We start from the raw sequence: 15957 nt of genomic DNA, 5'->3' as shown, positions 1-15957 counted from the left end.
TTGACTGAAAAGGCTGATGTCAGATTATATAGCACTGAATGACCTGGGCAGGAAATGGGTATATTCAAGACTATGCCTTCACTTAACTAAAGTAATTAGTACAAGTATTCACAGTGTACTTCAAGTGCCATAATACTCAATTTTAGTGATTTTGATTTCTTCTAATTAACATATACACGCAAATTAATCTAAAACTGCAAGCATAAACATTACTTGCTCACTGATCCATTATCACACTGCTAACAGATTACGCTTAACCACGTTCTATCAGGTTTTTTGATTATACACATTATCAGACAAGTCTCATTTCATTTAATCTCTAAACAGCTAAGTTTTATTACAGTCAGAGCTAAGTAAAGTTTGCAGGAGTCTTGCTGTCTTACTTGTTCTTTCACCCATGTAAGCAGAGCAATTAATGAAAAATAATTAAACATTTGGTCTAAAGCTACATCACATAAAGGACTTTGCTGGCTAGAACTGATGTCTATCAAGTTACTGACAGCAGTAGTATCATTAAAAAAATACAGTTAAACAATTTCCTCCAAAGGAATTCAGCCACATAAAAAGAGCTGCTGGATTCTCAGCCTCACAAGTCAGTGTTTCTCTGTGGCTTCAGCAGGGCAACCTTGGCTGCAAACAGCTGACTTCTCTGCTGTTGTAATGAAAGGTGTTGCAATACAGAAGCTGTTTCCTGGACACCAATCTACACTCGAGGTATGGGATGAAGAAGGAAGCACAATGCTTCATGAAAACTGAAACGGGAAAGACAGGCAACAAAGGCGGCAGGGGAGTTTGCCCTCAGTGTATGGAGGGAGCTACTCTACGGAACAGACACCAGGTTTGTTGCGCTTTTGAGTCAGAATCAGAGGAGAGATCACCCACTAAGAGTGGGGTTTTGCTGCAGACCACCTAACAGGGGCAAAGATGTGGATTCGATCTTCTGTAAGGAACTTGAAGAAGTCTCCAGATCACAGATGCTGGCTCTTATGTGAGACTAACCTCCCTGACATCTGCTGACAGCAATCCAGGAGGGAGTCTGGGACAACTTCTTGATACAGATGGGCCAACCAGGGCCCACTCTCCTAGTCCTGCTAGTCACAAACATAGAAGCACTAGGGGACATGTTAATCCCTGGCAGCCTTGGCTGTAGCAGCTATCAACATGGAGTTCAAGATCCTGAGGGTAGTAAGGAAGGCAGACAGCAGATCTGGGACCTCAGGACAGCAGATTGGCTTATTCAGGGAACTGGTATATAGGATCCTGTGGGAGGCAGCTCAGAAAGGCAAAAGAGTTTGAGAGAGTTGACATGTCTTCAAAGACAACCTCCTCCTAACACAAGAATGGTCCTTCCTGATACAGGGGGGTGGGTGTAGAAAAAAAATAAATAGTAATAAACTATCAGGAGAAGAATGACTTGGCTAAATGAGGAACTCATGCCTGAGTACTGATGGAAAAAGAACATAAAAGGGAGATGGAAGCAAAGATGGACTTGGAAGGAAGAATATTGAAAAAGTACCTGGGCATGCAGGGCTGGTGTCAGAAAAACCAAAGCTCAGAGGGCTGAAACTAGCAAAGGGCATGATAGGCAGCAAAAGCTTCTACTACTACTTTAGAGATAAAATAATAAACAAAGAAATACAGGCCTACTGCTGAGTGAGGCAACGACAAGTGATAGGTACTCAGTGCTTCTTTTGCCTGTCTTCACTAAACTGTTCTGCCAGAGTTAGAGGAGCAGAGGAAATATCAATAGTGGAACAGGATTTAGCCAAGTATCTCCTGAAAAGTTTCAACCCAAGCAAGTCCATGGGACCTGATGGGATGCATCCAAGAGTACCAAGAGAACTGGCTGATGTCACTGTGAGGCACCTCTCTATAAAAATCAAAAGATTGTGGAGTTAGGATGTTAAAGTCTAGATGAGTGGAGAACTAGATGGGTGAAAAACTAGCCAGACTGTTGGGCTCAAAGAGTATTGGTTAATGGAACAATATGGGAAGTTGTTGTAAAACAAAACAGAAGGTTCCAACTTGATATGAGAAAAAACACTTTTAGAAATAACTTTCCTGAGTTTTAGAAAAATGCAGTGAAACAAACACATTATCCAATCAACAATATTTTGCATTTTGCAGATTACCATTTTTGCCATATTAAGTTATGGTGCACTAACTTAATGCACACAATGTCTTCAGAAGTAAGTCTTTCATTATCATGGTGTATCTAGGTGTTAAGTATTGAGTTTATAGAAATTATTTTCAGTAACACAGTTGCACTATAAGGTATTGCTTAAAATTCTTGATTATGTACCACAATATTAGTGTTACCAGGAATAGATATCCTATTCTTGATTATGTAATCAAGAAAAACTTCTGAAAATAATATTCAGAGTACAAACTACTTTTAATCAGCAGCTAAATACCACGATACCGGCACTGATTACTTCGTTGCTCTAATGACATCTGTAATGGATTCCAAGTGCTGTGCCTGATTGCTTCCCAGCTGATCAGGATTCTGTTCATCACTTCTAGCTGCTGGAATTCTGAGATTTCTTGGAGTTCCTTTACAAAAGGCTTCAACATTGCTTCAGCTAAATGGATACAGTGCACGCTTTAAAACAGTCATCATAAACTAGTACTCCATGATGAAACGTATTAAGAGAAGAGAGGAAGATGTGGGGTTTGCCCCCGCCTTTTTATTGACAGGCATTGATTATAAAGCAGTATAATCCAAAGAACTTGATAAACACTGTCCAATGGATTGTAAAATATAGCTGAACTTCAATTGATTATAGCCTTCTTCAGTAACCATGCTGCAATAGTAACTGTGATACACTTTCATCAATGCTGTTTTCAGTTTTAATATAGGCGATATACACAAGTGATATAAAAGGCAATTTGAGACATTAAATAAGATACATGTACAAGCCAAATTCACAATTGTTAAACTTAAATCAATGTCTTGTCTCATGTTAAAAATGAATTTTTAATCATTCCTGTTATTGAACTAACACGATAAGGGAACTGACACAGTAATTATTCTTGGAGAGTCTCCTCAGTGGAGAAGTATGAAATGATTGCAGTACCATACTACTACAGGCATGCATTACATAGGTCTAAACATCCTTGGCTAGAACAGTGAAAATACTTACATTACTCCAGAAAAATAAATATTACTACTGGTCTTCAATTCCGTAAACATTTATATGTTCAAATTATCTGAAAAGCTATTTGCTATAAAAATTTTTAGATTCTCTGTTTGCTCTTTTTCATTAATATAGTATTGCCAAAAGACAACTTACAATTTCAAATTTTTGTTGTAACAAATAATGAAAGTGCTGGCAAATTTCAATATACTGTTTTTTTGAAATGGAACACTTTCTAAAATTTTTGTAAGAGTTTAATCAGTTGCTGACAGCTTTTTACCTCATTGTGTCTTCACTTTAAGTTAGAATTGTTTAAATGGATAATGTAAAGAAGTATGAAGTCTCAAGCACAGTATTAGTACTGGAATTAGTGGAGAGAGACTTGTGCCATATGACAGTGGAATATAATGGCTCCTGCTTTCTATCTGAGTCATAAATGGTGCAGAAATACACTAGCGGTTCACACACACACACGTAAGAGAAGAAATTTAAGAGTTCATTCCTCTGTGAGAAGGAAGTCACCTCAATCCCTAGAGTATAGCATGGAACGTGGCAGAAAACTTGAGAATGTGACTGCAGTACTTCCAAGTTTTCCAAAAACTTTCACTGCAAAGTCTTAATTTCTAACATTAGAGGATTTCTATGTTGATAAAAGAATATGCAGAAATAAGTTGTTGTAAGGCCAACATCTTGGCTTCTTAATGCCAATGTCTTGCAATGTCTCATACAGTAACAGCTATTAACAAGCCAAACCAAAGAAATTGTCAGTAAGTATCTGAAGACATTTTAAAAACAGGCGGTGAGTTGTCTTGCTTTAAAGTACCTTTTCTTTAAGTTTTCTTTAACTCTTTTTGTATTTTGAAGGAGTTTCTATTCCAGAAGCTAAGTAAACGAGAGGAAAAGGTAGGAAAAAAATCCTTTAAAAACCCTATTATTTCACTTCCAAAATACAAATTCATACAGTTTAAAGTGTTGTTTCAGGTTATTTTAAACACATAGATTTAGATTTATCTTCTATGAAATATTCTTCTGACTGCATTTCTGTCTCCCTTGCTTTATCATACATCTCCCTGCCCTTCTAGGCAAGTAGTCAGAGTGTTAATCCACAGGCATCTGTACCGTAGAGCAATTCACTTTTATCTCTCTCATCAGTTTAGACAGAAAGACAAATGGCTGACTGTAAAATTGTACTTACCTGTACAATTGTGAAATTGTACTTATATCTTTACCAATTCATGGCACAGCAAGCCATTTGTATAAAATACAAAGGCAGTAATGAAATAAGTAACTGTGCCAGTTGACTATTCTAAAATTCCTCTTAGTAGCACATTTCCTTAACTACTTTATATAAGTACATGATAACACAGGCTTGCAAAGTATTAACATAATTTCAATCAACAAGAAATTATTAGATGAATTAAATATGGTGGCTCAAGTGAGGTAATAATAGAATCATAGAATCATTTAGGCTAGAAAAGACCCTTAAGATCATTGAGTAATGAACTGTTCTTTCTTGCAATTTCTTGGAAATTGCACTAGGCACCTTCAAATACTTATACAATGCACAGCACATACATCACACAATGTAAGTGATCTCAGCCATACAATCCGTTCAGTTTCTTTTACATGTTTGTTAGCAAAATGAATATATGATAATGTTTTGCAAAACCCTAACAGGTTTGTAATTAAATATTACCAAAGTCTGAGACATACACTGGTAAAAGGGACAATAATGACTACAGAGAACCATTACTAGGAAAAAAAAAACCCAAACCATAGTAACACACACAAGACTGACTTATTGTATCTAGCCATTTAGTACCCAGTGGAAGTCAGAAGACTGCTGGCTTTCTGTAGGTCGCACTTACTCTCTATCAACAGAAAAGCCTTAGAATAGTGTTGTTTAAAGTCAGTATAGGCAAAAGTACTCAGAACTTTGCATTGTTTTATGAGCCTTTGAGAAATATCTAGGTAAAATGAAATTAACTTAGCTTCCTGGATTATTTAAATTTGTGAGTGAAAGATCCGTTTTAATAGGATGTAGAACACCTATTATTTGTCCTGAATTTTATTCATCTTACAAGGGATACTGAAGATAACGTATTTGGAACGCTTACACAAATTAGAAGTCCTAACTGAAATACTTATTAAAACTCTGCTATAGGAAGGCCAGATGATTCTTAGGAAGAGATTATTTTATGATTCTGGGTTAAACCTGTACTTCCAAAATTAATGGAAGAGCATAAACCAATAAAACAACTGCATAATGGCAGACTTTATATTATGATCAAGCTACTGAGGTGTTACACAGTAGATTCCATCAAGCTTAAATGTGTTGGTTTTTACACTTTTCCATTCTATCACTAAAATCGTGTTCTGTTCGAAGTCTGTAGCCTATAAATAATGTCAGTCAATTTGACAGCTCAGGTTCTAAAATCCATTTTGCAGGACACCAAGGGACTTAGTGAAAGGTCTCTAACATGCTCAAAACCTTGCTGTGCAAAGATGAGCTGGGATGCACCACCTCAGGTGCAAGTGGAGTGCAAAGCAGAGTGTAGGACGAAGCACACAGGACTCTATTTGCAGGCTCACTTGGTAGATTGGTCTGCTGTCAGCTACATAGCTAAGGCTGTCTAGAGCTCTGCTTCTAATCAAGGCTAGGAAATAGAAGACACTGTGCTTAGATCTGCTTTTCAGACCACTTGTCAACTGGTAACATCAGTTTTTCTTTCACTTCCGATAAGAGTATTTATCTTCTTAAAATAGAAATATTACCAGTCTGTTTTAAAGTTATAACTGTCAAACTTTGTAATCCACCTCTAGATGGTCTGTTGTTCTTCCTCTGGCTGTACACAGAAACATACTGATCTCTGAGTCCCACAGCAACAGGACCAAACACTAAAACTTGAATTTGCTGACTTTTAGCATTTTAATAATTTAAATATTGAAGCAGTTGAATTTATTAAGCATTAGAAAGCCAAAGAATTCTCTGAGCTTCACCCACTTTAGGTACTCAATAAGCCATAGCTGGTTTTTTTTTCTTTTCTTGGCATTGTTTCTCCCCAATGGCTAGGGTCCCTATTTGTCTTCTCAAAGCAATTTGTTTAGAAGAAAGAATTTTAATGTGTGTTCTTAGGGCTTTTATTTCAAAGAAAATTTCCTCAGGCCCACTGAAAAGAAAGCAACTAATTAACAAAAGTACACCCCTAAAATGAATGATACAGGAAATCAGATGAAGAAATCAGCATGTCTCAAGAACCATCTACAAAGCACATTTTTTCCCCCAAATACCAAAACAGTAGCATACCAAATCCTATGAAAGAATATTGTGAAGTCAAGGAAATTAAATTAGCCTTGTTGCCAATCTGAAATACAAAGAAAATGGAGTTACGATCCCCATTCTACACTTTTAATTCCTTACCTGGCATTCCATGGATAAGGTCTCCACACAACACAAAGAACTTGGGTTTAGGGTTTAGTTTGTTAATGGCCTGCACTGCTTGCTCTGCTAATTTGATTTCTTCTCCCCATTCATCATCTCCATTTTTCGTGTCTCCAACTGCCCAAGCTTTCATCAGTCCAAACTGAGGATCTGCTCCTTGGATGAAGTAGAAGGGGCCCCTCCATTGGTACTCATCATCTAAGAAGAAAAAAAAAGAGGGGGCGGTGGGGGAGGGGCAGGGGAAGTTAAGCACTAGAGAAACTTTTATAAAGAGAATGAAGTTTTCCATGCATCATTAAACTTATTGCTCTTCACCTAAGTAAGTCGAGGTTGCCTCAATGAAAGTACAGAATTCTGTAATCATTCACATAAGACAAATATAAAGGCAGAAGCACAAAATTTTCCTCTAATGGGTAGCTCCAATAAATGAAAGTATATTAATCTAACTATACCACATGGTAATTACAGACTGATTAGAGGAAAAGTATGTGAAGGATTCAGCAAATAGTGCTGGAAATTACAAGACTACAATATAGCACAAGTGTATAATGTTAGATTTCAGTTGATTCTTTTAAGACTCCAATTATTGCTTCTTTAATTAACACAACACATTACACATTTTATGGTTCCAGTAGACTTGTCCTTAAATTATTAAGGAGTTAAATGCCTTTTTTTCTTATGCTTTTAGAGAGAAGTTGTATGTAGCACATTCATTGGAGTTAGAACTGAAGCCACTCAACAGGACCAAGGTTAGCAAACACAAAATGCAGCAACATAAGAATTAGCAGCAACAATGAAAATCCTAATTTAGAACTGCCACAAGAGCTCCCAAGACCTATGATAAAAAGGTGAGACCTCAGAAATAAATTTCCATTGGTAGAGTCAGTGCAGACAGATAGTACAACAGAATTTGTACTGCTACAATTGTATTATTATAGTATCAGAGAAGCAAGTATACAAGTACCACATAAGAAGCATGATACATAAGACTACAAGCACATTAAGAAAAAAATATCTCAACACCAGGCAAATAAAGTAACAGTTGGCTATAAATTAAAAACAAAAATGGTGTCCTGTTTCCTAGACTTAAGTCTCAAGTTGGAATTAAAGTACAAACACAAGTACACTGTGGTTTCTCCAGCTGTCCAAATGCATTCATTTGCAAGCTGAGTATTTCAGTTTTGACAGCTGTATTTGGCTTAATACATTTAGTGTTATTGGTTGTTTTTTTTAAACAGCATTTAAACTGTTAAAAACTCAGACTACATCAATCTATAGTTGAACCTAAAAAAAAAAAAATACAGCAAATTATTTCAGATTAAAATATAATCCTTAAATATACTCCCATGTTATATAGTCTGATCCAAAATACAGTATGAGGCAAAACTAATCTTCCAATAACAGTGCATAAACAAGTAGCATGTCCACTGCATGGATTTACTTTTGGTTTTCTTTTAAGTGATCTAGAACTGGAGCTTCTTCCTTTGCAAGAAGGGGGGTATGTTTCTTTCAAGGAAGGTTAGAAAACAGAGCTCATTAATTTCATCCATTGCACCACAGATATGTTATAGGCTGGGGTGAGAGAGAATGAATGTGGGCAACCCCCACTGTTTATAATCTTTGCTGTGGCATCAGATCATTTTGCCAAGTGCAAGCTTCTACATTTTATTTAAAGTAACACCTAATTTCTAAACAAAATTATTTATAATCTGTTAACATTGTCTGTTAATTCATACCAGCATTGCCTTGTTCTAAATAATAATCACATATTTTATATAGAAACATTTAGCCATTTAGCTTTTAATTCTGAAATGAAGTTAAACTTTTCCAATTAGTTCCAATAAGTTTCCAACTTATTTAGACAATTGAAATGATCCATCTATCCATGAGTTTGCAATAGAGCCCATATGGAACCAGCTGAATTACACAAAGTAATTTAGGTTTTTATTTTGTCTTGCATGGCAAAATATGACTGCCTTAAAAACCAGCTTGCGTGTTGCGTCAAAGGCATTGTTTGTGCCAAGAAATCAACTCAGAGTTTTTATAAGTGGAAAGCTATAGTAAAAGAATGAGTTAAGGAAGCTTGCATCAGAAATCCTTCATGACTTACACAAAATAAAACTGAAAAGGGAAAGTCTGAAACAGGAACTTGTTTTGGAGGAGTGGCACAATCCTCAAAACTCATTAAATGGGAAAAAAGCTCAAATCTTTGAACAACATGGTAGGATTTTTAACACCTGTCCCTTTTCCAGCAACTTAGTACACAGTACTGATAATGCTGAGCAAAATCTACTTATTTTGTAGTGATTAATCTGAAGCCAGTAATTTTTACCATAGTAAATTTTTACCATAGCCTTAGTAAAATATAGAGACATTTATCTATTTATTTTTACAGGAGCTACTTAGAAAAGACAGCTAGTCTTTTTTTTAAAAGACCGTGTTTCAATGATGGACATACTGCGTTTCCCTTTCCAGAGGCCCAGGGATGGTGTCTGGTGGCCAAAGGCAGCTGGAGCACCTGCAGCAGCCCAGGTAGCTGTCAGGCAGCCTGGATGGCACAGGCAGCAGGACTGGACCAGGTCCCAGGTAACAGGGAGCTTCATCTATAATGCTTGAACAGAGGGAATTCTGGCAAGCAGACAATGCACTGTCAGGGAGTGTGCGGAGCTGATGCAAAACAGGTTGCAAAGCCAGACCAGGGGCTATTCTAATATATGCTTCATGGATATTTTTTTTCCCTGCCATATGTTCCTGCCAAGATAGTAGCTCTCTAGGTTTTAAGTACCTGAACGTTTCCAAGACTGTGCACAGATGCTCTGGTTTGAGTGGGTGAATGATGGTCATGTGAGGCAGAGAGAGAGACACTGATAAGATGAATTTGAAAAGAGAAGTTTAGTACACAGAATCAAGAAGTGGCAGAAGAAAGGAGAAACAGAAGATGCAGGGGTGGAGGTGAAGAAGAGTAGGGAGAAAAGGAAAGAGATAGGAGGTGAAAAGTGAAAGGAACTGAAAATGATGCAGAGGTATATGCTATATTCTTCCATAGGAAAGAAAAAGATAAAATGAAGAAAGCAAAGCAGGGACAACAGAAAAGATCCAGGAATCAGGGCTACATAAATAACATTTACTTAAAATGTTAGTTTAATTATCTGGTCTTAGTCAAATAAACTAGTCAACAGCTATTTTTGTGGTATTTGATAACTTATCAAATAGTTACCAAAAAAATAACAGCAAGGTTGAATAAATATTTCCTCCTTTGTCTTCTTATTTGATCACTCCAACTAGAAAAGCTATTTAAAACCAAATAAACCTAGTACTTAAACCAAATTCCATTGCCTTATTACTTATCAAGTGGTACTTACTGATTTAGTTTAGTACTTACTGATTTTGTTCCCCCAAAAACATAAGAATATATGGGAACAGAATAACATACAGACACTCAGTTTCAACTTAAAACTTGAGCTTTGTTTATCAGGAATGTGTTTCAGTTACCATAAAGTACTATAAATACAAGCAGAATATCATGAAGAGAGTTGCATTGGTATACCACCACTGGTGCAAACTTGCACCTGCACCGACTCTAAAGCCTGTTCTGGGTTCAGCTCATCCAGGAAATAACGCTTAATTGCCCTCACTGGTCTGTCTGCAGAGAGTTAATGCAAGCTTTTCCTTATCTGTGCAAGGCATAATACCGGTCCAGCTAAAGTTTAAAGTGTTGCAACTAGTGCAATTTGGCTGACTTTGCTTAAAACTCCAGGAAACATGCCTGTACAAAGTGTTCTTTCAACAGACCAATATGGTAAGAGGGTAGCAATGAGAAACAGAATGTAAAAGCCTCTTCCACTACCACAGATGGATCCAGAAAGACTTTTGTCCAACAATTAAATGACTTATCAATGGACTGTGTTCAGATAATTACTAACAAAACTTCTGTACCCTACTTCTCTCCCTCACCAGATGCTTGTTAGCACCCTCAAGCAGAACAGGTACTGTAGGCCACGCAAACAAACCATGTCTGCTTAAGCAGTAAGTCAGGCACCACAAAAAATTGTTTTAACAATTTTTTTGGACTTTGCACTGAATCACAAGAAGAGCGCTCAGACAAATCATTCTGTTGCTATGCTAGGGGAATGCCAAAGTCTGGCAGAGGGTTAGTAACAGCACTGGGCACAAGTGGTGGGAAGGGGAACAGCTGTTTTTGCAGTGATCATCTAGCCATGATCCAGGTCCTAGATGTTACTCCATAAGGTTTCAATTAAATAGCATGTACAGTTGCTATCTTCCCTTCAAATGGAACAAGCAATGACTTTTATGGGAATGACATCAAAGGTATTCTTCTCGCTAGGAGTTTCAATTTTCAAGCCTTTAGATGAGCTATGCAGTTGTATTAGACAAAGTGCACGCTAGGTAAAGCAACAGAAGATTAGGATTTGATTAATAAAATTTTTCTCTGCCTTCTCCCTTGCATCACAAAATTGAGCAGAGCTGAGAACCCCTGCAAATTGGCTCTTCACCCCTATGAGCATAGAGGCTTTTTGCAACTTCCTGAATTTACCACAGCAATAAAAAAAATGCAAATATCAGACAGATTTCAGATTTCTCAGATAACTGATGTACGTATGTCCTGGTTTCAGCTGGGATAGAGTTAATTTTCTTTCTAGTAGCTGCTATAGTGTTATGTCTTGTATTCAATATAAGAGTAATGATGATAGCAACAACTGAAAACATCAGTGTGTTAAGTAGTGTTTATACTAAGTCAAGGATTTTTCAGCTTCTCATGTCCAGCCAGCAAGGCTGGAGGGGCACAAGAAGTTGGGAGGGGACACAGCCAGGACAGCTGACCCAAACTGGCCAAAGGGATATTCCATACCATGTGATGTCATGCCCAGTATATAAACTGGGGGGAGCTGGCCGGGTGGGGCAGATCACTGCTCGGGAACTGGGCATCGGTCAGTCAGTGGTGAGCAACTGCATTGTGCATCACTTGTTTTGCATATTCTAATTCTATTATTATTATTGCCATTTTATTATTATTACTACCATTATTATTTTCTTCCTTTCTGTCTTATTAAACTGTCTTTATCTCAACCCACGAGTTATATTTCCCTGATTCTCTCCCCTGTCCCACTGCTGGGGGTGGGGCAGGAAGTGAGTGAGCAGCTGCGTGGTGCTTAGTTGCTGGCTGGGGTTAAACCACAACAACATACAGTTTCCATTTCTGAAGGACAAAAAATATCTGTGGAGCTGCTTTGACACAGTAAGCCACACAAAACTCCTATTCCAAATCTGTTTTATTCCCAGGCCTCCTTAAGAGCTGCACAGCTGATCACCACGGAGGAAGTCCAACTTCAGAACATGTTGTTACGCCTCAGTTTCAATAGCTTCCCACTCTTTTTCTGCTCCCATGCATGCCAAAGTACGGAGAGAGGATCAATGCAGTGTATTTTTAGTAGCATAGGCTGAAAAATGGTGCCAGCTTCTAATTTTATCCAAGGATTAATTCTGTGAAGGGCCAAAGTAGTCAGCAGCAATTCACAAGAGAAAACCTCAGCCATGTATTGTGATCACGCACAAAAAGACACTTCAAGGACCTAGGTGGCATTTAAGCCAAACCTTACCATTTATAGAGGATAATAGCTAATATCTTGCCCTGTCTTTATTTCTTCCCCTTTAGGTTTTCCTAATTTCTCCTCCCTTTTCTTCCCCCCTCACTGAGGATCGCGAATATATAGAGATTGCTCATAAAAACCACTGCAAGCTGGCCTCAGACAGCCATGTAGTACTGGTGGGATTTCCACTATTTCCCTAGTGGGACTTTTTTTAAATTACATTGTTTGGTTTCAACTGTATATTGGTTTTCTTCTTCCTCTACACTCTACAGAATTTCATGAAAACAAATTAGTTATGAAAATTTACTCCTGTCCATTATCTCTCTCTATACACTATTGTATCAGAGGAGAACAGACATGGACACACACCTAGTGCTTCTAATTTTATCATGGGCAGTATATCATGGGCAGTAATAAATATGAAAAATGCCCCCATTCTCACATTGGGTTTGCCAGGGGAATCAATTTCACTTCTATGAAAGATCACAAAATAGCAAATACAGGTACATGGTTCCCTGCCTGAGCTGTCTCTGCCTACAAAGCGCGCCTGCAACTCTCTTTCTAGGTAAAATTGGACAAGAAGCACAACCTTGGTTTTCTCAAGAAGGAAGGAAGGAAAATGAAATCTTTTTAACTGAAGGCAGTATTTATATATCACAAACAACACCAAAGGCAAAAACTTTTTCCTTGCAATTGTTCTGCAGTTCACCTTTAAAGGAAATTGTTTTAATTCCTCTCAGTCCTGGAATAGCTTGAAAAACAATAAAGGACTTGCACTAAATCCTTAGTAATTCCTTGTTTAATATTGAAACATTATCAATAATTATGGCTTCAAAAACACCATTGTTATTGTCTGTATGTCCAAATACAAAAGATTTCAATCTAATGAAATATGCATTCCTTTCAGCTATATTTTCCATGTGTACCTTAGAGACTACCAAAGATACGACTATTGAAGGTTCTGATGAATGACCGAGGCAACCTATTATGGAAGGCGAAATTTTATGCATCAGGGGAAAAAACCCCTTCAAAACAGGTATCAAAATCCATTTTTCAGAGAGCAAATAAAACCCTTCAAAAGAGTAATTATTGTAGAAATTATATACAGTGTGCCTAAACTACAGAGCTAATGTCAGTAGAAACACTGACAGAATACAGTTTCTCAAATAAATTAGGCAGTGCTACTGTTTTTAAAATATATACTTTTAAACTTCTTAGATAACTATCAAGGTAGGAAATTCCCCCTCAGATACAGTTTATTTGTACTGAGGGCTACAGAATGCTAAACTCTAGTCATGCCTTTATGCCCACCCCCAAATTTAACATGTAAACTCATTACAGAAACTTTACAGCCCAAGACTGTAGGTGTGAAGGGGGGTGGCTTGCATAATGACAAGGTGAAGTCACAGAAAGTTACTCAAAACCCACGTAAAAATTTGCCTAATTCATATGAGAGTTGGAGACAGTATTGGGAATGGAATATGCTAGCTGGGAAGCAGTTCTGATCAGTGCTCAAAAATATTACTGTTGAAGAGCTCTAGAACAGTAATCATACTGTGCCAAGATTCAACACTCATGAAAGCAAGAAAAAATAAGAAATCAACTGTGGTTGTACTTAATTTCAAAGGAAGGCAAATTATATGTAACTATGATGCTTTAAAAAAGTGCAAAAATCCTTGAAGGCAGCGTGGAAACTATTCAAAGACACTATCCCAGAGTGTCACACCATATGCACAGCATTTACGAAGAACTTCAGAAACCAGAAAGAATCCAGACTGACTAAACAACAAACAGCAGCCATAAGGACGCTAGTAAGAGCACGACAGCATCCTTCAAAAAGCTAAAGCATCCAAATAAAGAAAACAGTGAAGATTTTATACACTGGAAAGTTAGATACAAGAGTCCAATAAGTCAAGATACAAAAAGTGAAAAACTGGGAATAGCATAAATCTGAAAACTAATACAGCCCTTTTTAGAGGAATTAGGAGCAGGTAGCTTGCCTCACTAAGGCTAACAGATGTTCCAGACGTGCAAGATGCACCCAAAGATAAAGGCAGAGCAGAAAAAAAAAATACGTAAAATTTTGTGTCCACGTTTATTGTGAAGGAACTTGTGAAGATCTAATGCCAGAATTCTCCCTTAGAGACAATGCATCAGATCTGTCTCAAATCAAAATACCAGTAGATGATTCAACAAATAGACACGAACAATAACAAACCACTCAGATTAGGTGGCATCCACAGAACTCAAAAGTAAAAACCAGCTAACCCCCGTGGAGTTACCTCTTGCTTAAAACTGCCTTTGTACCAGAGGAGCAGGAAGATGGCCACTATCACACCTGCATTTAAAAGGGGTTTCCAAGCAGTCTGGTAACTACCGACTGCAAAACTGGCATCTGTACAGGCAGGTTAATGGAAACTGTAACAAAGGCAGTAACTACTGCACTTAACTGATTCTTCAGAAAGAGTAATGGACAGCTTTTACATGGACAAGGAAAATCCACTTGATACCATCTCCAAGAGGTGTCTGACAGTTACTCATCAAAGACTCTTAAGGAAGCCAAGCTGTCTTGAAATATGAAAGTCTTTGCATGCATAAAAAACTGTTAAGAAAAAGAAAAAGAACAAGACACACAGATCCCACCTGAATCTGTACTGGGACAGATCCCGTTCAACAGATTCAAAACAATCTGTAACAGCAACTGAATAAGGAGGAAATGAAATTTGCTAAAACTAAGCCATTTGGCAGCATGAGAATAAGGCCTGGTTGTGAAGAACTGGGGAGACACTTCATTACGCAGCGACAATTCAAGAAAGCAGATGAACTGCAATGTAGAAAAGTGCAGGATAGCGCACACGGGAAAACCACCACTAACTTCGTATAATCAATTATAGTTCTATCAAGTGCTACAAAGAAAAGTCAGCTCAACATTCAGTAATGGCAAAAAAGCAGAGATAGGGAAGGAATAGAGAAGAGAGCAAATAAAAAGAGAAACAACTGATTAAACTTAAAGAGTTTGCAAAAGATTGGTGAGGGAGGCATGACAGAGGAACATAAAAACACATGTGGAAATGAGAACATGTGTATGCAATGCTGGTTATCCGCCTCTTCCAGATAAAGGTTTTGGAACTATCAGCTAAAACTAGCAAAACACAGGTTCAAAACAGAGACATTTCTCAAACAGTTAAGCTGATGGTACTATCACTTGTTTAGTTACTTGAAAAAAGTGCTCTATGTACTTTCTGAGAAATTCTTTGCACAGCATGCTACTGGCATACTTGGGACAAAAACCCAACGCAAACCAAAAAGACCCCATGACTTTTTAGAAGTGGTGAAGACAGAATTTACCCAAATATATGGTCCTGTTTCTTCACTAAAATACTAATAAAAGTAGTAGACATCTGAAGCATAATTTCACATGGGTAGAAAAGACAGACAATTTATTAAAAAAGTAAAGCCAAAGCAAACAGAGGTATCTTGCCAATAAAGTAGGGTATTTATGCACCGTTTTCTACTATGCTCCATTGATTACATGGATAATTTAGATCCCTAACCTTGAGCTTCTGATTCACACATGTCACATATCAAGAGTAGATTAGAGCAGGTTACAGGTATAACCTCCACATAATGTGAAAGCAGACTGAACAAATTACTATTAGGAAATAGGGTATGGAAGAGTGATTTTGCAGAAAGAGTAGTAAGGAAAAAAAAAAAGGAAATTAAGCTCTCAGTGGTGACTCTCAAATTTTAAAAGGAAAGAGTGTGCCAA

At 37.4% G+C, this 15957-nt stretch overlaps 1 protein-coding gene across 2 annotated transcripts in view; it reads right to left on the bottom strand.

The window, feature by feature from the left end:
- CPPED1 (calcineurin like phosphoesterase domain containing 1) overlaps nucleotides 1-15957 on the bottom strand; it is a 50533-nt gene that overhangs the window by 31466 nt on the left and 3110 nt on the right. Inside the window, exon 2 of one of the 2 annotated variants that reach the window (XM_049835416.1) lies at nucleotides 6559-6777. In XM_049835416.1, the coding sequence (XP_049691373.1) occupies nucleotides 6559-6777 (219 nt within the window). Of the gene's footprint in view, nucleotides 1-6558; nucleotides 6778-15957 lie in introns of those variants that run through there. The other variant, XM_049835417.1, reaches the window with a different exon arrangement.

This window comes from Accipiter gentilis, chromosome 33, assembly GCF_929443795.1.
Source record: "Accipiter gentilis chromosome 33, bAccGen1.1, whole genome shotgun sequence".
Lineage (NCBI taxonomy): Eukaryota > Metazoa > Chordata > Aves > Accipitriformes > Accipitridae > Astur > Astur gentilis.
The sequence above is the reverse complement of the archived record's forward strand: the minus strand, read 5'-3'. Positions and strand labels throughout refer to the sequence as shown.